We start from the raw sequence: 22008 nt of genomic DNA on the forward strand, positions 1-22008 counted from the left end.
AACGACAATAGACGTTACACACAACGAGAGACAAAGATACAAAAAGTAGTTAGACAGAGAGACAGATAAAACCACTAAAGATACAAAATAAGATAAAACATATACAACAGACAGACGAGAGCTGGAGATCTCGAAACTCGGCGATGTTACCAGCCGAATGTCAATTTTTTTTAATCAAAGCTTAGAAAAACATAAAATACAGCATATTGATAGATTTCGGTGCCAAAAAATATATTTAGAAAATAAAGAGGAAACTTTCTCAGAAGACTCATCAAGTAATTTTCATCAGAGAGCCTAAATACGAATGTTTCGAGGTAGGAATCTTTGAGAGATTTAAAGTTTTCAGAATAGAACAGCTTGCGAAACAGTGAACGTAGACTTTAAGTGGTGGCAATATATATCTGTATATATATATAACTTTTTCAGCTTGCTACCCTATTCGCGCGACTCGCTTCGGTCCTGACCTGTTGCTGATTGTGTTTGGTCTGCTTGAATTTCAATTGACTTGGTCCCAGCGGATACTGATGATGACGACCACCGGATCCCACGTTGCCGCCGATTCCGCCCAGATGACGCAATGAGGCATGGTGGGGTGGATAGTGTTGCTGCTGCTGTTGTTGTTGTGGCTGTTGTTGTTGTGGAGGCGACAATGATGATGAGGACAGGTTGCTGGCTGTCTGATAATGTGATGCTGGCTGTGAGCGATGCAGTATGGGTCCCGCCGACATGGGCCGATGGGGCAACTGTAGTGCGGGTCTAGCGTATACATATACACAGGTCAGTTAACTGTTTCGATGGGAGGTTGTGGGTGGTTCGGGGTCAGTGTTGGGAAATCCCTAGATAGTATTGTCTACCTATATATCTACATGACTTCTTTGCTAATAAAAAAAAGGTATATTATTTATTGAATTCACACAATGCTAATTCTTACAAATTTATAATTCCGATTTTTGATGAAAGCATTTTAAGTTCTAAAAGCTGTTAGCAAAGTTCGAGTTCTTTACCTTGCACCTGCACACTATGCTAATGTTGGATAAGCCTTTGTGATTCTTCTCTAAACTACTACTACCCTTACCAACACTGTTTGGGAAGGGATCTTTTGGGAAATGGGATTACATGGATTAGAGGTAAGTGGCTAGGTACCGTTTGTGTATATCCGTTACGGTCATGCCCAGGCCCGAGTCCGACGAAGGACTCCGTCCGGTGGCGGCTATGATTTCCAAATCGTCGGCTGTTACCTGTTGGCGAGCGGAACGGAATGGTACGGAATGGAGCGAAACGAACGATTTGGTTTGCATACGATTTGCGAGTGAGACAGTGACAGCTGAAAGGTTTGACAGTGAGTGAGAGTGAGAGTGAGAGGGGCTCTAATCTAGGCTTTCGTAGAATTCTACCGAGCATAGACAGAGACAGACAGATGAAGAGAGAGCGAGGCAGAGATAGCGTCTAATGTAGAGCGACAGAGATAGAGTGATTGGGAGTGCATTTGTACTTCGATCGGTAATTAAATTGATTGGTATTTTATATTGGTGCTGATTCGTGGTGACTGTTGTGGTTTCTTGGTTATCCATTTTAAGTGCACTTTTAACGTGGGATTACATGAGATCAATTTGATATTATACAATAATTTTATTACCTAATTAGTGTACTAAATCTAAGGATTACTATTAGGCTGAGCTTTGGCATACCCCATCTTCTGTGTTCCGTATGTACAACGACAGTTTGGCTCATTGCGAGTCAACTGCACTTTTGAAAATAGTTAAATTTCATTGGATTTCCGATTTGATTTTTACTTAAATTACATCATTTTACAAACGATCCTCTTCTTATTTCTATAAAATATGTAGAAACTTCGCCACTACAATGTAGAGTAAAGTTGTATGTATGTGTCTATTGTTTGGAAAAATTGACATTCGATTTGATTGTTTCTGTTTTGAAATGCAATTTTAGTTGCAAAGGGCCGAATCAGATGTAAGCGAGTTTCTGAAAGCTTTCTCGAAAGTAAGTAAAGGAAAATTGCATGCAATTTTTGGGAAATGAAAGAAGCAATAACAGGTTTAGAGTTGGGTCGCTATAGAAAGTATCAAGTGTATCTCGTTCAACAATTAAACTACAAGTTTTGTTTTGATTTTCTTTTGTCGAGTGTTATTTGTATTTTTCTACAGTTGGAACAAATAAGTTAAAGTAAAAGTTACAAACATACAGTGACAACAGTTAACAACGACAACAGCAAGAAGAGAAAGATATACTAAACAATAAACACTTTGTGTAAGATATAGAGTATAGTATAGGTAGTAGAGTAGATATATAGACGAATAGTAGACAGTAGACCGGTTGAACAGTAGTCAAAGTATAGTTAGAGTTTATTTGGCTGAACATGCGTAGTGTGTATTTTTGGGATATAGAAGTGTCTCCCTCTTAACTAAGTATATATTGTGTCTGTGTCGTAGAATAAATCTTCTAAAAAGCTTACCGGCAAATCACGGGCGGGGTCTCCCTTACGCTGTAAAAGATTATAAAGTTTACATAGAGGTTAACAGGGTATGGAGATCGTGGGGCTTACCCTATGCCTATCCACGCTATAAGGATCGCGTTCTCTGCGATAGACGAGCTCATCGTATCGCGTGCGATCCTCGGGGAAAACTAATTCCCGTATTTCCGTCACTAGCGTGTGCTGAAATGGGAAAATTATATATATATTTATATTAGTTTCTCCTGATTCCCCTTTAAACACTCACCTTTTCGTACGTATCTAACATCTCTAACAAGACGGCAACAAAGGCATCTATGGTCATTGCTTTCGCACTATATTCCGCAATATAGTAGGAAAGGCTTGCAAAGTGATGACGGGGCAGCAGAGAGCGCGCCTTCTCCTCCACCATGGTCGCAATTTGACCTTTTCGGCGTGCTCTGTAAGGCCAAAGGTCTATCTTATAGAATCGAATGCAGACTTTAAAAATGTCTAGACGCACCGTGTGCCCGTTGGACTGTAGGCGTCCCAGGGCTCCATCTCGATGGAGGTGCAGGAGTGGGGCACCTTGCCCACGTCACGTATCACCAGCGACATGCGCTTGTGGTACTTCAGCTGACCCACCGCCTCGTCGTGCGTCACATCGAGAAAGGACTGCCCATTGACCTCGAGGATCTCGTCGCCAATCATCAGTCCGGATCGGTCCGCCACGCTGTCCTTATCCACGCCGGTGACAAAGATCCCCAGGCCGTACTCCACACCGCCGCGGATCATCAGTCCCAGAGACTGACCCGGCTCGATCAGCAGCTCCACACGACGTATTCTAAAGGGTATGGTTATGTTGAGATGTTAAGATGGTAACTAACAACTACATTCTTTTAAAAAAAAAGGCCACACTTTCAAAGTTATACCCTATATACCCGGTTTCTAAACGTATAAGTATTTGTTAATATGTAAAAAGGAGTAGCTTTTAGTTCAAGATCATGAATCTAATCTAATAGTACTGAACATCTCAAACAAGTTATAGAATATTATTCTATAAGTTAACTTATTCGATCTTTAGGTGGTATAAAAGGTCATTGTTTCATCTCAGCTTGCTGCTTTAATCTTCTTTGTAAAAGGGTCTTCTTATTTGTAGATATTTACGACTTATAAATGTTTATTACGACTTCTATATATTTATATATATACTCACCGATCCCTTCGCTCGCTGCGCCTGCCCCCGTACTCCATGGGCGGGGAGGCGGGTCGTCCGTGGCGGTCCATCCAGGAGCAGGTCTGGCGGAAGGGCAGACCCGCCCCGGAGGCCGCCGCCGCCGCCGCCGCTGCTGCCGCTGCCGCCTGGTTCTGTGGGTGCAGGGGGGGAGCCATCGACGCGTACATGGGATCGCGGGAGGGCGGACCGAAGCCGTGGAGCGGGGCGGTCGAGTTCAGCGTGGGCGGCGCTCGGACCGTCATACTGATTTGACGTGACGATTTCAATATCTGCACACATCTCTGCGTTAAGAAAAAATGTGGCAATAGAAGAGACACAAAAAAGAGAGGACAGATGCGAGCAGAAAGGAACGAACCAACAAGAGAAGAGAGAGAGTGGGAAAATGGAGCAAAAGACTAAATGAAAATGAACAAAATTATATGGAAAATTCGCCAATTGCTTGGACAAAAACGTGTGTACGTATCGTGCTGCCGGAATATTCCGATATTATTAATTAACTTTTACTGTGGGCGTGTTCGTTACTGGAAATGCCACCCAAAAATTCGCCTGACTTTCATTTTGTCGGCGGGCTTTTGCGGTCCGATTTTGTTGTCCGTTCTCCGTGAAGCTTGCCACAATTTGCTGTCATTATTTTAATTGTTTCTGACCAAAAAACTAATGTGAGAATGTGCAAAGTTGTGTTGGTCCATGGCGAAAGGGGGCTATGGTGCGGGTGCTTTGTGCAAATTGGTCTGTGAATCCTCACAGGTGTTGTCTGCTTTTCGGGGGCTGCCAGTTTCGGTTAAAGTCCTAATTTCTCGGTTTGTGGTGGGCTTTTCACCCAGTTGCACTTATTTTTAATAAATGTATAAGGATTATATCAAACTGAAGTGCAGCATCACACGAATTTGTGGTTGAATTCTTTGACATCCAGCAAGGATGTAAATAAGTTGTGAAATGATTTTCCGCTCTGTTTTCTACTTAAAAGGATGTGTGGCAGCTTATGGAATCTTGAATTTATAAAATGCGAGCTCTCTAACATGTTTGCAGAAATGTCAGTCCTTTCAGTCGGTCAACAGAAACTACCAACTAAAAGTGTGTAAATAAAGAGCAATAAACCAATGTAAAATGTACTTAAAAAATTCTGATACAAAATGCGACTAATCTATTGCCAATTTTTTCTCAGTGTATATTTGTATTAGTGTATTATTGATTTTATTTTCATGGTTTTCTCAAATATATGTTCGTATTTGGTTTAGTAATATTCATACAAAACTGTATCGTGTGCATAAAGATTTATATACTTGTAGGAAACAACTACGGAAAATCGCTCAAAGCAGACAGCAATCGATATTAGGAATGGGGTATATATATATATATATATATATATAATATACATCTATTTGCATTTATATTTATGTTTCGTGGTTGTGTGGGTTCCCAAACAAGTTCTGTCGAAATCGGTTAAAGTTTAAATTGCTCAAAAGCGTGAGAAATGGCACAGCATGTGCCAATCTAGTGCCAAACCAAAGCCTTCGTCCCTTCAGCCATCTACGTAGTAATATGTTTGAGAATGAATTATATTGACTATCATAACGTGTCACATAAAATATTCCACAATAAATTGACTTTCGTTCGAAGGCAGCTGCCACCATCGTAGGGCCGAGGAAAGCCTTTTTCTTTTGGTTACTCTGTCAAGTGTCGACCATAAAAGACGATGGTGGCCTACTGAATACAGTTTACTCGCTGTACGTCCATACAAATATATATATGTATGCAATATATTTGTGCATATAGGGGTATGCTTGATGGATAGAACCCCATTATGGACAACTATTAAGGGCCAGCGATTGACAAACTGAGGCTGCCGATAGATACCAGAACGGCCTGGCTGGAAAATCGCATTAAAAATCAATAAGGCGTACAATAAAATTAGATACTTTTTGATGGAAGAAAAATTTGACATGGCTGTCAGGGTCGAACGAAAGGCAGAGCTGAGGAGCAGCAAGAAATTCACAAAAGTGGATAAAGTTCGTGCCTTTGCAAGGAATTTCATTTATTTCTGCCTTTTTACTTGCAATTTCAGCTGGTGAATTGCAATCGTAAATCTGATTTTGATTGGATACCGTGAAGGTATGGTTGAAATTTAAACAATATTATATATTTCCTTATTCATAGAACATTTTATCAAGGGCAAATGCCGTTTTATTTTTGGGGTTTCAGTGGTATTTTAACCCACCCCACATTGCTGTATGCTTTAATCGATTTTGACTAAGTATAAACAACATTAGCTACTACAAAATATTTAATAAAGATCAAAAGAGATATAAATATTTATGCGAGCGTAAATATTCTGTGGGATGCTCACCTTCAGCGCCTCCTCGTGATTGATTGAGGTGAAGGGGGTGCCATTCACCTCTAGGATTGTATCACCGGGTCGCAAACCAGCGCGCTCGGCCACCGAATTTTCCTCGATGCGTGAGATGTAGACGCCTAAGCCTGGAAAAACAATAAAATGAGTTGGGTCGGCGAGAGGGGAAAGGGGGAATCAATTAGCCAGCCCGCTCACACACTCAATTTTTAATATAAAACACCCCCCTTTCGAGCCCCAACCGAAATTACCCAGGCGCCATTCTTGCATGGTCCTCTGTGTTTTTCAATTTTTCAATTTTTGTTCGTTGGTTTTCATTAAGCTCAGCCATTTTGCAGTGGGGATTCAGGATGGAGTGCGGCAGCCATTTTATGTTTAATTTATAAAACACTTGTGTGACTGTGTGTGTGTTTCTGTGCATGTGTGTCTGTTTATATGTGAGTGTGAGTGTGCACAATGGCGTCGAGGTAAAGAGAAGAAGAACTGAATAGAGAAGCCTGCATACGGGGGCCAACTTAAATAGATTTTTATCGATTTTAAAGCCGTCCGCATATTGCAAACTAAAAATAAATTCAACGGCAGGAAATGGGAGTGAAGGCAGGAAGGAGTTGAAGGGAAACGGGCGAGGGAAAATGGGCAGGAAGAGCTGGTTAGCCAAAAAGGTAGTCAGGTGCAAAATGCACTTGGAAATGTCAAAGCTGCTGGCGGTTTGTCACACACAAACATCCATGCCAATACACGTGGTAACTCAAACCAGGAAAGACGGACGGACGGACGAACGGACGGACACACGGCTCCGTGAGACCCGGACAATAAAACGAAATTGAAAACTAAATTGCACGTAAGAGCTTCCCATGCGAAGAGGAATGGGTAACACGGAGAAGCCATCACCCAAAACCGACTGGGCGTAACATGGTATCAAACACCAAGGGGCGTGGCAGCAGTCAGATTGAATGAGTAGAGAAGTGTCGGGAAATTTCAGTTTCGAAGGCTTTGCTGACAAATCGGAGGGCTTAACACAGCTTATGGTTTCTATTCTACTATTAGCCAATAACACGAGACTAAGAAGCAAATTATGTTTAAAATGCTCAGGGTTTCCCAAACAATAAACTTATTTCAATAGCCTGGTTTCTTAAATCACGTATACGACAAGTTGACCGTCCCAGATTCATGGCTAACTTAAATTCGCTTTAAGAACTTTCTTTAGTATGGTGGCAGTGAAGTTTTCTTTTAAGCCTTGTATGTATTAAAATATGGAAAATATCTCACCTGAGTCTTTGCCTCCTTTAACGCAAATGCCGAAACCATGATCGATTTGCTGGTCGCGCGACATGGAAACGGTTCGCGTTGTAAGTTCATGGATATTCGGGACACTGCGATCCCTTTCCCGCTCCCGATCCCGATAAATCTGGAAAATAAGAACCCATGCGACATTAGAATACATATTATACACCTATTTTATTTGAATATAAAAGGCATTCATAAATATGAATACCCACCTGGTGGGTGGTGGAGGGCGGACTGCTGGCGGGGCTCCGCCTGCCGGTGCGATCCCGATCCCGCGTGCCGCCGTTGCTGTAGTGGTAGCTACTCGTAGGAACTGATGACGACTGGGTGGCGCCGAACATGCGGAGCCCCTGCTCCGGCGAGATGGGCCGCTTCTTGTTGCCGTTGCTGCTCGCGTGCTGGCCCATCGATCGCCCACTGGCCGCCGTCGAGGTGGGCAGGGTGCCCGCCGTGCCGGCGGCCATGTGGCTGGCGGGTGAGGAGCTGAGATAGGCGCTGCCACGCCCCGGCAACGAGCCGCCCTTGGTGGGCACGCCCGCCGAGTTGAAGTAGTAGTGCGGCGAGTGGGGGCGCTCGACGATCGTGTATGAGGTGCCCGGCGGGGAGTAATACAATCCGGATCGACCGCCGGCACCGCGCAGCGAACTGGTGCTGTTGCCAACGCGCGAACCGCCCGCCGCCCCCGCCGCCGACGATCCAACGTAGGGTCCGCTGCCCGGCGGCGGACTAATCATGCCGAAGGCCATCCCAATGTCCTCCGCCTCGAAGCTGCTCGGCCCCGGCGCTCCACTACTGCGCAGGTGGTGACCACTGAGCCCGGCCGATCCGCCCGTCGGCACGCTCGACGACGACTGCGTACCGCCCATCGAGGGCCCAAGGCCAAAGCCGGCGGCTGCCGCTGCGGTCGCATTGTATCCGTAGGGTCGGGCACTCCATCGCGAGGGTCCAAGATCACAGAGTTCGGCATAGTCGTTGCCAGCTGCGCTCATTGTCAGGGGGTCGCCGTCGTATGGAATGCCACTGCCCCCAAGGCGCATTACACTGCTGGAGCTGAAATGGAATGGTTGCTATTATAGAAAGGGTTGTATATTGAGTAAAAGCATGTTAAGGAAAATATTCAGTATTGGTAATTGGATTATTCACGTTACAAATTAAACTCTCGACCATTATAAGTTCTAAAAGTCCATCAGTAATCGTCTCTCGGATCTCCTAAAAGTGTGAAATGGTCTCCCTTCCAACATTTTTCAAAAGGCCTAATCGACCCCGGCTGTCATACCAGGTACTAACCGTCCGGAATTGGGTTAAAACACCCCCTCCGCTCTGCTCCACCTTTCAATCTGCAATCCCGCGAACAACTTTTGTTTGCGTACGCAGGCCGCTAAGCCGCCGCTCAGACTGAGCGCCACATTCAGTGCAAACAATGGCTTAATCTCCAGAGTCATATGGTGTACTGCTGCTCCTCATCCCTGCTCCACCAGCCATGCAAACACATTCACACACACAAACGCACACACAGACACATTCATTTGCGCACACTGCGAAATCAATGGGAACTTATGCCCCGTGCTTCATTATTTATGTGCCAACTTTGGTTGGCAAAACAAAAACAGGTTAGCACAAAGGCAGCCGGAGCTCTATGTGCCACACTCCCGGTGGCGGGACTCCTGGCCCAAACCATCCTTACACACTTACACACTTCGTCCTGATGAGGGAAAGAGGGCACCTCGCTACTCATAAATAGTTGAAAATTGCCGTGCTCACACATTGCCACTCACTTAGCCGTGCCCCTGGTTACGGAAATGACGGGCACACGATAGCCATTCTGCGGTTCTGGACATAAAATATTTGAAATTTTACAGTATTAAGCAAAAATGCATATTTCACATGCAGATGGCTCATATCTTTTGGCATTCGATAATTACTCCACATTAGTCGAGTTTAAGCAGTCATGAGTACCACTGTCAAGTTTCTAACTCACAAATAATAAAATAACTTTAAGTTTTATAAATATTATAAATATGATGATGTTTGTCAAAAACGAGTGTGTCTTAAGTCTAAATGTAAAATGTATTATAATCAACTCAAATAAAGTGAAATTTATTTGAAAAAAAGCTTAAATTAATTTGATTTAAATTATTTAATGATTCCAAATTGACTAGCTCAATGACTGAATACCGAATGGCAATCGAAGGCAAGTTCCTCAACTTTCGATCAGCCCATCGAATTTAATTAAAAAACTTCCCCATCGATTATGCCAATAAAAGTTGTATCAAAGCCATAAACGAAACGCTGTCGATTAATCGAGTGTAAATAGCAAATAAGTTTCGAGTACTCAAATACTACATAGTGCATGTGTGAGTTTTTTTTTTTATTGCATTTCAGTTGTAAAGCTGAGTGTATGTGTGTGTGCGTGAGTGGAGAGTGAGAGAGGTGGAGAGAGGAGAGGTGTGGAAAGGTAAAGTGCACTTTTAGCTAAGCGCTGAAGAACAAAGCGCCGGCCAATTTGGTTTGACGCTTAAGCGCACTTAGCGGTCGTCCATTGGCAAACACAAACACCAACACCAACACAGGACACACTAAACACGCACACATGCTTAATTCAGTCAGCAGCACACACACACACGAACACGCACACAGAGACAACTACGTAATGGCTGGCAATTGTGCTTACGTCTAACAAGCGGCCAATAATGTCCTTTTTGATTTACCGATACACATTTGCATTTCTTTCTGCCACACAACAAATTGGCAAGCAGACGCCATTACAAATGAGGCTAACAAACACACGCGCAGAAATGGAAAACATATGTTTGCCTGTGTGTGTGTGTGTGTGTGTGGATGAGTTCCAATGTATTTGGTATAAATATCAATAAGAAGCATCAGCAGAAGCTTTCCTATATTATATAGATATGACAATAAATTTCCCTGCTGCTCTTTCACTCTCTCACTCTTTTCAGTTTTTTTTTTGGTTTTGGTTTTGGTTTTGTTCTGTTCTATTATTTATTTTTCTTTTTGTTCTTGTTGCTGGCTTGGCTTTGTTAGAGAATAAACGACAAAAACAGCATGCTCCAAACGTATTTACTCATGACCTTGGTAAAGCACAGCCAGGACTCACACACACACTTGCCCCAGAACCGCACTTACTTACACACACACACAAGCATTGACACTGTGCACTTGGAAAAAGTGCTTCACTTATCGCCAGTAAGTGGTGAAGCTTGGACTTGATCGTCCTTCTGAAAAATCCCAAAGCAACTTTCAAGCTTCAAAATACGAAAACTGATAAAGTCCCGAACGGGGCATTAAAGCTCATAATCAGTGCTCAGCGCGGAAAAGAGTGGTATTACCTCAAGTGCCGGGTATAGCATCAAGTTTGGGATCTCCAAAGCACAGTTTCCATTCGAGATGCAGGGCAACACATGCTGGACTTTGTCGGTATGCCTGCAATCGCTAAAGGAAGAACTAACTGCTAAACGGTGACAAAAAAGCACTCGCACACCAACACCAACACACACGACCACAGTTGCCGCCGTTTGTCGTTGGCGCTTGACACAAGGACATTTTTCATGTACGCGTTGTGACATTTTTCGGAATTTGTTAGTCTGACTCTGGTTTGTGCCAGGCAGCCAGTCGAGAGTGCATAGATAGACCGTGGTCTCATACATTGCTCAATTTACTATATTTTTTGAAGTAATTTAAAGCGATTTTTTAACTTATATAAGGAGTTTGGAAATGCATCAGATGCCCGAAAAATTTTAAAATATTTTCAATACAGCATTTTAAGGTTTTAGAAAACATTTGCATATTTTTGAGTGCTCAAATTCCACTGTGCCGAGTTCCAATTCTCGTGTTTGTCTACTTCCAACAGCTGGCAGTTTGTTGTAACTGTTTCGCCGTTGTCACTGCCACGCCCCCTGCACTTTGCCCCCTTGTCCACCATTGACTTTGGTTTTTGCTGTTGCTGTTGTTTGATTTGAAAATAAGTTTTGTATATTGTTCACTCCAGTTTTTATTGGACTCGAGCCTAGGCAGGTTTCATGTTGCATGCTCTGTCTGTACTTTACACAGAAAAAACAATGGCAAGATTACCTTTAAAATTCCAATAATATTTACATGATGTTATAACATCATTATTTAACAATTACATTTTGTTTTAAGAGGTATATAATTAAAAATATATGGATTAAATTCGAAACACAGCCAAATGGTTTTGTTTTTTTCCGTGTCGATGTGGGAATGTCTCCTTTTACATCGTCCTTTTTGGTCCGATGCTCAACTGCGCTGGCAATAGTCATAGTTGTAGTTTTTTCTAGTTGTTTGCATTTTTAAAATAATTGCTAAGCACATTTCGATGTTTGAGTATTTGCATACAATGCGCACACACACAGGCGCAAATGAACAGGAAGAAAGGAGGCCCCCAAATGTATGCTATGCAAAGGACTTTATTTCAGCGCAAAACCCGTTTATCGCTCGCCATAAATAATTGATGTTTAATATGCGCCTGGCATTTAACGTTCAGCTTTTCAAGTGCGCTTAATAGTTGCCAGAGGCATATTAAAACATTAACCAAAGCTGCAGAAGTTCGCTTAAGCCCAGGGCATTCATCACCGTTCATCATCATCATCATCATCAGCGAACTCCTTTTTTCCTTTCATTTTTTTCGTTGGCCTTTTTTTCGGCGGTAAATTTCTGGGGAAGTAATTATGATAAATGCAGGATATGCACGAGTGCGGGGGCTGTTTGCCAAAAGCGGCATGTCGAACTTGTAACTGGGTTAATTGCGCGTAAATAAAAGGCAGGTAGCACATGGGCCACATGTGCCTTGCCCATTTCCCACTTCCCATTTCCGTGGTGCTGTCAATAAATCTTGAACAAGATCTCATGGAAGTTTGATAAGCAAAGTATAAGCAGACTCGAGTTACGTGACTTTGCCTTGTTTACTCTGCGCAGCAAATCACATGAAATCGTGTGCATTTTCTCTTTATTCCGCAAGCTGAGTTCTTACTAAGTTGGTGATAAGCCGGAATATGCAGCGTGTTGATTGTCAACTTTAGAAAATTTCACGAAAAGTGACTCATTTGTGACACATTGAATTGAGAGGTAAATTTACAAAATACAACCTCTGTTTTCTCTTTATTTACGAATTTGTGTGTTTTAGTGAATATCCACTTGATTTCAAACGATATTAAATGACGTTTAAAAGCCATGTTTATCAATTAATAAAAAGTAACTAAGATATTTAAAGTGCAAAATCAGTAATCTAACAATCAATACTATTGATTTTGGTTTTGGGCAAGAAGATAAACTTTTAAACGGCTTAAAAGCAATACATATCAAATCTAGAGAAAGCATGTGAAGATTCTTCAGGTAATCTCATTAAATTATGCATTTAAAGCTTGGAGGGAAATCATATCCAATCGCATATTAGTTCCAAAACATTTATATGATGATAATTTCAGCACTCCTTTGAGCATATTGATTGCCCGCAGATGAAAGATAATCCAAGGACCTTGCCAAAATTACGTTCGCTTCTTGTCCCGTGAGTCAAGCACTACAACAAAACAATGCAATGTAATACATAATGCAAGTGCACTAGTTCATGTATTAATGAGCTTTGTGAATGCTGCGACTTGATTACCTAACGCCCCCGGATATTTGATATTGGATATTTGAACGCCTTGTATGCATGTTTGTATGTACAAACAAGATAGAACGCATCGGTCGAGTTCATCCACTATCAGATACACAATTAAACTCCACTGGAGTTCACTACCTCTTATAGTTCCCGAGATCACATCACTTCTACGGACAAACAGACATACGGACAAGACCAGATTGACCAGCCTAGTTCTCTTGATGAAGAACAGATATACTTTATAATGTTGGAAACGCCTTTTTCTACCTGTTACATACTTGATATTAAATTATAATAATTGTGGTTTAATTCAAATATAACAAACAATTGGCATTGTAATATGAAACTGCTTCAATGTGCAACAATTATTTTTAATCAATGACGAAACAATGAAATATGTCATTATACTCCCCTTTATTTGCTTTACAGCTACTTAGTTTGGTGCACAAACATATATGTAAAACATATGAGCCCCGCCTTTTTCAATTAAATTTTCCTTTGCTAGCACCGAGGGTGTGGTTTTCTTGAGATATTCCTCCAACTAAAACGTCACGTAGTCGACACGAAGCCAGAAGAAAATCTGCCATAATAAGATATGCACAAATGCACATGCATAAGTTAGGGCAGACAGAAAGAAAATGGCCCAAAGAAACCGAAAACGTGGTAAAAAGGTACAACAAACCAGGCCCGAAAGAAGAACAAACCAAGTTGACTTACATGTCAACTATTGATTTTTTAATTAAATATTAATGAAGCACGAGGAACGGTTACAACAACAGCAATGGCTGCGGCAAAAATGGCACAAAACACGCTCGAAAAAAAGAGGGGGAAAAGTTGAACAGGGAAGTGAAACGCCTTAGGTATGCTACACAAAAAACATGACACACAAGGAAGGGTAGCAGGTGAGTGAAGTAGGGTATACGAAATATACGAGCAAATTACGAATTTTTAATCACACGTCGCGTTTGTTATATAAGCGGGAATATCAGATCCCCGCCAAACCTAAAAAACGTAGGAAAAAGCGAACAGAAATCAAATAAAATAAATATGCAAAGCGTCGTCTCGCTGTCCCTGCCACCCAACGCCCCTTTTCCGCCCAAATTTCCCTCTTTTGAGTAGGTCGTCTATGCACAGACACGCAACTACACTGAGAGGAACTTTGGTACTTTCTTGTCGAAACAAGAAACTGTTAAAAAGTATTTAAACATTTATGTATGTTACTTCTTAGGGCATTCGTTTATACCCTTATAAATATAAGTTTTTAATTATTTTAAAAACCCTTTTAATTTCATGTCGCTAATATATTTTCTGGATAATATCTGACTTAAGTTCAAACATGATTATGATATATAAAGACCGCACCTGAACTTTTTCCCGGTGCAGCGGTAAAAAAGTAGGAAATGTGTGGAAATGTAAAAGGCAAATGAAACTAACTGGGGAAGTCAGGATCCGGGGAGTGTGTGGTTGTGTGTGTGTGTGTGTGTGCCAACGAGAGACAGGACAGCCAGGACAGGCTGGCATTTCCTACAAAACGCCGAGCAGCATTTTGTCCAGTCACGAAAAGTTAGTTCTGGGCAAAAACAAAAAACGAAAAACACCAGGATATATACACACGTACCGCTGAATGGCGCTGGAGTTCGGGTTAGCAAGAAGCCCTCGAGTCGACAAAGTCTCAAGTTGAATGAAGAACTCACGCAACTTACACACAAACCGAAAGGTGACTTCGGGGCTTGGTTGTGAGAAGAACCCAACTAACATATTATGCCCGGCATGAATTCCAGTTTATGCCTACAATGTAGCTCGCAGTACGGAATTGGTGCATTTGAAAATTGATATTTATGACAGGCATAATAGCACACATCACAGGTGAGGCGATGAAAGTTTGATGTTAGTGGGTTTAAATTACCATTCATCTTAATTACGAATCAATGTTATTGACAATTACAGCCTTTGGCTTGTCATTTCGTTTGTCGTTTGTCTCTGCATTAATGTGCTGAAAGCCTTCTTTATTTTGCACATAAATCCTCTATGGAATATTCCACATAATTTGGCCGGCCAAACTGCAGCTCGTAAGCCCCTTAATTATTGTGTCAGCTAACTGAAAGTTAATAAACCACCCATTGTCATGAAAATAAAGTCCAAAAATAAACTGCCAGTCCAAATGGGGCACCAGCCAAAATCAATAATAAATACATAAACAGGTCAAGCCATGCCGCAATGGAAAAAGACAGTAGGGAAGCCATTACAACGATGGGCTATGGAAAACTCCTCGATATAAGAGCAAAAACTAATAAATTCGAATATAAAACGCTCTTTCTGTAAGATTTCATTAAATTTAAATATATGCTGCTATTTATTTAACAAGAGATTCACAGTCTAGAAAGTTATGTTTGTTTTAAGTGGATATTGAAAAGAACACACAAACTATATTATTTACTTCTGCAATTTTGAGAAGCTCTTTGAAGAACACTGACTTTATCATAAACGACGTATTTAATAGAAAGCCAATAGAAACCACATTTATTATTCATCACGTTTAAATTCGCAGTTCGCAGTTTGGCAATGCCGCAGTGCAATAAATAATACAACGTTTTATCAGAGTCATCATAATCGTTGAGTTGCGTGGGAAAGCCCCAGACCCTGCACACTTCCACCACAAATAAGGATAATAAGCCAGCAATTAGTGTCACCGATGAGGACTGAAACAGAAACATGGCCCAAAGCCAAAGCGCTCAACACACTTATAGAAATTTTGCCTGGGTTGAAAATAGGGAGAATAACAAAGAAAGAGGTTAACCGAGGCGCTCATACAGACGCAAATCTATTATCCCACATCCTTTTTACCTCCTACAGCAGAAAATTGAAAAAAAAAGAAAAAAGAGGGAACGAAGGAAAAGTTGCAAGGACAAATCGCAATTCCAGTTTTATGAATATTTTTCTATTTGCCTATGGAAAACTGCTGAATGGTCCTTACTTTATCAAGACCTCCTTGCGACTCAATTCAATGGCCAGAGGTGAGGGAAACTTTCTTAATACAAGATACTCAAAGGACTTGCACACGGTCACACAGAAGGAGACGGAGTCCGACATTCAATTGCCACCTCACGACTGTGGGATTTGCCATTTATAATGTGTGCGTGCGCCTGTGTGCGCGCCAGTGAGTCGTGGGCAACTCAAACCGAAAGTCTTAAGTGAATTAAGAGAAAAACTTGCAACATTTCTAAGACGACCCCAATTCACCCACACCCTTGCCCCACCCCGCATGTCCTCCATCAAGGTTAGCCCACTTAATGAGCTCTTGAAGTGCTCAAGCTTGAGTTTGCTAAATACATATCCACGGGCATGAACAAATGAACAAAAAAAGGATTATTTGATATGGCAGCCCCGCCTTCCGTTTAAGGATATCCTTCTGACTGGACACCTGTGTCTTCGCTTCCCTCCCTCCCCCCTTCATAGGCTCCAAGATTGATTGCTATGCCAGCGAAAACTGAAAGCAGAAGGGCTCGGCCCACTTCGACCCCACGTGGTTTTGCTTTAGTTTGGCTTCGGCCACTTAATGATTGCCAGCCAAAAACTTGTGGATAGTGCGAGGTCAGGAAGGGAGTGAGTTGCGTTCCGGGAATGTCAGAGGATGTCACCCACACCTTGAGCTATACCATAAAACAATTATTGGAATTTCTTTCTCTCACCTTCGCTATTCGGTGGGTTGGGTTTTTGGGCTTATTTTATGATGGGTGTAATTAAAGTTGGTGACTGGGAAGTGGGTCACGTAACTTCAATTCGATGGCTGATATATCAGCATAAAAGCTTTATGGATCTACAATTTGAGATGCCTTTCATAGAGACATAAATAATAGTGATGAACTAGAGAGATATTACAAAATTGATCTAGTTATGCAGACAATTGATTAATTAAAACACCAAACAAAAACCTCACCCACCTTGACCCAAAAAAAAGATAGTTCGCCTTATCACTTTCACAAAAGCCATTATTAACGACACAGGGACAACAAAAATTTCGACTAAGATATTAATAACCTAAAAAACACACTCGTGGTTGACACTTTGGCTGCGGCGAACACGGGCTGAGGCTGAGTAATAACTATTTAATGAGTTTGTGCCCACAGCTCGGTGTTGGGAAGAAGAAAGTAACTTGGCCGTGAACCAAGTGCCAACTGCCAACTGCCAACTGCCGTCATCGGGAAAACATTCCATCCACTGACGCCATTTAATTAAAATTTGCGCCTAATTAATTGCCGAAAAACGGAAGCGCACAGCCTGACAGGACATTGGGTGTACTGGGCATATGAGTGATGTTTGCCTATTTACATCAGCTGCCTTTTGATTGGAGCTCAGCGCACTAATTGGAAATGAAAATTTGATTTCTCGCATTTCTGTGGTCGGCACTGCCATTTTGCATTTTGCATGATTGAATTCTACAGCTAAATTTTACACAATTGCATTAATTATAAGTATTATTATACGTTGGACAGCCGAAAAGTATGTAATAGTTTTGTTTTTTTTCAACGATTTTTTTCCGGTTCGCTGCCAACATTTTTGCTCTGCATAATTGATGGCTGAGCTTTTAATTGAAACTGAGTTGTGGTTATTATGAGTCTAACGAAGGGGACGTGTCCGAACGGTACGCGGAAAATTTATGCAAATTAAGACTGCACTGGGGGCGGTTGCAATTAAAGCCAAATTGCTGCGTGAAGAGCGGCGAAAAAAGAATAAAAGTTTTGTAATTGAAGAGCGTTTGAAGGGTGCGAGTGCCGAACAGCGCTTGAGATAAAATCGAAAGGAGCGTCCTTGAAGACATGAACGTTTTTTCCCGGCAAGTACTTGCTGGTCGATGGGAAATTTTTAATTATTTGTAAAAAGCGGCGGGACTGCGGCTTTGTAACCTATATTTTTCGTTCGGGTATTTAAGTAGGGAAAATTACAGAATTGAGAGACAATAAAAAGGTAAAAACACTTTATTTACAAAAACTTAATTGAGGTCATTTTAAAGTTTGAGCTAAGTAAAACCAATTCAATTTGATTTCCTTTTATAATTGAATTAAACATGAAAACAACTTCTTCAAAATGGTCTAAGTGTATTACCCATTTAACCTGTAGTATTCACTTCAAAATTGAATAAGTGTCAAATTGCAGATGTTATCCAGAATTAGCCGTTGGAGTTTTGTTTTGGTAAAACATAAATGTTCTTTTAATCAATCGAACTATTTTGCATTCACACTATTTTGCTTATAGCCCATAACAAATATATTCAAACTTTTAAATAGACAATTCACTTTGTAACCAGATAACACAAGTCATTTCTAAAAGAAAAACCTCTTATCGAGTTATGTGCTCAATAAAATGAGCAAGGGACACGAATAATAATAATTGAAACAATGTAACTACTGTATTCACTTTATCCTTGTGACAAGTTTCGCCACTTTTTATGTAGCACACTTTTGCGGGCCGAGGCATTCAGAGTTATCGCCCATTCAAAACTATAAACACAATGATTTATTATACGAGTATCAAGTCCTTTCACTGCACCTTATTTTTGCCTTATCATCTGTGTTCACAATTTGGGTTGTATGCTCACCTGTTTGAAATTCTAAGGATACATTAAAACTGCCGTTGCTCGAGCGCGGTGTGTGTGTTGGTGAGTGGCGGCCAGTGGAGCCAGTGTGTGTTGGCCAGTGTTTGCTGTAGGCCCCTATTGAATGGATGGTGACACGACCGGACGCTCGTCCTGTCCGCAACACACAGTTGTCCTGCTGCCAGGCTTCCTGCAGCAGTCAGCTGATGCTGATTGTGACGCTCCTGCTGCTTGTGGCATGCAAAAAGTTTTCCCTTTGAGTTTTCCAGCGCCGTCCGCACGTCCGTCCGTCTCTTTCTGTCTGTCTGTCTGTCACTCTATGCGCTTCCTGCCTCTCGATGCCGCCACGTTGTGGCGAGAGTGAAAGTATTTTTTTTTCAATTTTTTTTTAGTTTGCCTCTTTGTTGTATTTTATTGTGGTGAATTTAGGTTGAGGGTGCTACTCTCTCGCTCTCTCGCCAAGCTTTCTCCCACGCTCAGAGAGCTAGGCACATTTTCTGGTTGAGTAAATTGTTGAAATAATATGCTTGATATTCTCCAGTGGCACAGGGACACTTTGCTTGAGGCTCATGGATAATATTTAATGATTTTTTTGGTGATTTTTTCGGCTTTGTTTTTTTTCTGGCGGAGTTCAGTTGGAAAGTTTTGGAGTGTTATGTGCTATATAGTTTCTGCTCTCTGTACGCCTGTAATCTGAATACTCCGTATCCCGACCGAGCACTCCGAAACCGAGTCCGAATCCGAATTTCGGACTGGCGACTCCGAAACGACTATCGTACGTGGCGAATTTGACGTTTTGTGTAATTTAACCTTCTGCCCTACTCTTCTCGAATGCGTCATCGGGAATCGCGTAGAGTGGAGTCGAGTTGAGTCGAGTCGAATCGCAACGAAACGAAACGTATCGAATCGCTTATTTATTTGCTTAATATTTTATTTGGCACCCACACACGCGCACGCACACTTTGTTGCACATGTTTGCATACTTGCTGGCGTTTAATATTTTGGTTTTATTAAGCATACGCCATGTTCTACGACTGGAGCCATCGAACAGCGAGTTGAGAGCCTTGGCCAGAAGCCGTCAAGGTTATTATTTCCTTGGTGTTTGCCTCAAAAAGTAACCCTCATCTGCTACTGTTTCTGTTTCTGTTTTTTTTTTGTATTTTTTTGCTTATTCTTGTGCAGCCAATTTAATGAAGGGCCCTTCTCTGTGGCTCCACTTCAGCATGTTCGTCGCTGTATCTACATACATGCCCCGTGCATATTGCCAAAAAAATTGTTGAAGGAGGAAAATCGTTTCACACATTACACACAACAACACGGAAGAGGCAGAGTTGCCCTGTCTCTTTCCTTCTTTCGCCTTAGGCTGCCCATAATTGGCGTATTTGCTTAACTGGCATTTCAAAACACTTTATATTTCGATTCTTTCGGGGTTATTTGGCTGAAGCCTTTTTGCAATTTTTTTGTAGCCAACTTTTTTTTTCTTTTCCACGAAGCGCGATTTGGGCTGCGATTTTGTAGTTTCTTTCCCTTCGCTCTCTCCTTCTGTATATTGTTTTATTTTTCAGCGGAGCTCCGCGTCTTTACCGTTTGGCTCCACTTCTCCGACTACTTTGAAGGCTTCGCCTCGCAGAGGCCTCGGCCCAAAAGCTTTCCCCGATTTTGTAGGCTTCCGTGCAGCCAAAGAGAGCATCCCACCGAGAGCGGAATCCCCGTCGAGACTGACTGGCGACGTCCTGGCGAGCTTCGTGCTCTCTCCCTCTCTCACGTATGCTGTCCCTACACCTAAATAAAAGACTGTTAAAAAAAACTAAATATTTTGCATATTAAATAAATTTCGTATTTTGCATGAATTCAATATGCTTTTATATAATTCAAAAGTTTTTACAAAATGTACTTGAACCTAAATCGTAAATATTTAATGTTTTTCCTTAATTATAGTTGTTATTGTTGCTAAAATATTAGTAAAATGTGCATTTGAACACTTTATTTATTTTTCTTAGTGCACCTCTCTCTGGCCCTGGGTTCTAGGATTCTCTTGTTGGTCTTGCACTCAAAGTTTGCGTTGTTTGGATTTTGTTATTTTAATGTTCACTGAGCAGTCCCTGAAGAGATGGACGAGGGGAGGGGGTCCCAGGATAAAGGGAATACGAGAGAGGGGGGTGTGTATTCTCAGTCTCATTTCCAGTGTGCTTTTTGAGGATTTCTTTCGTGTAATTGTTTTCGTTACGTTTGTTACGTTTGTTATGGGCACCAGGTCCACATGCACCTAAAATGTAGACGTAATTGTGCACTTCGAAAAATGTTTCTTTTTAAGGGTCATTGTCCTTTAAAGTCTATTGATTTTAAATGAAATGTATATAATAATTAAATCACATTAATTTAACAATGTATATTTATTTTTTACTAATACAAAATAATAAACTCCTATTGAACTGTTTAAATAAATTCTATTGCTATAACGCTTTGTAAATAAATATAATATTAAACGCTCATAACTTATGCTATTATATTTCAGTTAATTTTCGTAGTGTACTTATGCTGCATATCTACATATGTATATAGTTTAAAAATGTTCAAAATTGTAATATTAATGCCGAATAAAAATAATTGAAATGAAATGTCTCAAATTACAATTACTCGGCTTAAGATCTCGCAGCTACAATGGCTTAATGCAACATTTTATTGAAGCTTTCGCCCAATTAAGTGTCTTGGTGTAGCCATAAAACCCATCCAACAAACCCGCGCCCATCAAAAGCCTTCCCAGCTCCCCCAACTCCTGCATTTTCCCTCGTTTTCCCCCGCCATCTCGAATTTCCCCGAAGAGAGAGGCAACTCACTCAATAGTCCGAAAAGCGAACTGAGGCCCATCCGCTGAGAGCCTAAAGAACCAGGTAATGCCAAAACTTGCAGAAAAGCTCTCTCTTTGTCGGAGTTCCCTCTCTCTCTCTCTCTGGCTCTTGTGTTGGGCAACTCTCCCACGCAGGAACTCAACACAGCTGGCGAAGAAACGTCAAAAATTTGTGACAGGAGCTACTCGACGAGCAAGAAGCAGAGAAGGACTAGTTTGGCAGGTAGCACAGGTCCCTTATGCTCTCTCTAGGGAGGCTGTGTGTTGGTGAGTGTGTGGCAGAGAGAGTGGGAAACGGGCGAAGGGCGCTAGTGTGAGTGAGGGCCCGACACGTTGTTGCATTCTCGCCTGCCTGAGAAAAGCGCTCAAAACCAGGCAACTGAAAATAACGGTGCGGTTCCTTTGGCTTGAAGTTTCTAAAGGATTATTGCAGATAGTAAATTCAAGATCATTTGAATAGGCATTATAAAAAAATCTCGTTACCTTCTTACCTAATATTTTAATTAATGATTTTAATATTATTTATAAGCTCTTAATGAAGCATAGATTTATTTTAAGGTATTGGTTGGTTAGGGTATTAAGTCACCTGGCATGAGTCTTCGTTTTAAG

At 41.5% G+C, this 22008-nt stretch overlaps 1 protein-coding gene across 1 annotated transcript in view; it reads right to left on the minus strand.

The window, feature by feature from the left end:
- Nucleotides 1–19385, minus strand: part of LOC122617181 — a 35813-nt gene extending 16428 nt beyond the window's left edge. The window contains 9 exon segments of the mRNA XM_043792912.1: nucleotides 2474–2503; nucleotides 2564–2674; nucleotides 2739–2910; nucleotides 2973–3293; nucleotides 3666–3967; nucleotides 6034–6164; nucleotides 7306–7444; nucleotides 7536–8373; nucleotides 18555–19385. Coding sequence (XP_043648847.1) covers nucleotides 2474–2503; nucleotides 2564–2674; nucleotides 2739–2910; nucleotides 2973–3293; nucleotides 3666–3967; nucleotides 6034–6164; nucleotides 7306–7444; nucleotides 7536–8360 — 2031 coding nt within the window. The 5' untranslated portion in view covers nucleotides 8361–8373; nucleotides 18555–19385.
- Nucleotides 19386–22008: the final 2623 nt, after the last annotated feature.

This window comes from Drosophila teissieri, chromosome 3L, assembly GCF_016746235.2.
Source record: "Drosophila teissieri strain GT53w chromosome 3L, Prin_Dtei_1.1, whole genome shotgun sequence".
Classification (NCBI taxonomy): domain Eukaryota; kingdom Metazoa; phylum Arthropoda; class Insecta; order Diptera; family Drosophilidae; genus Drosophila; species Drosophila teissieri.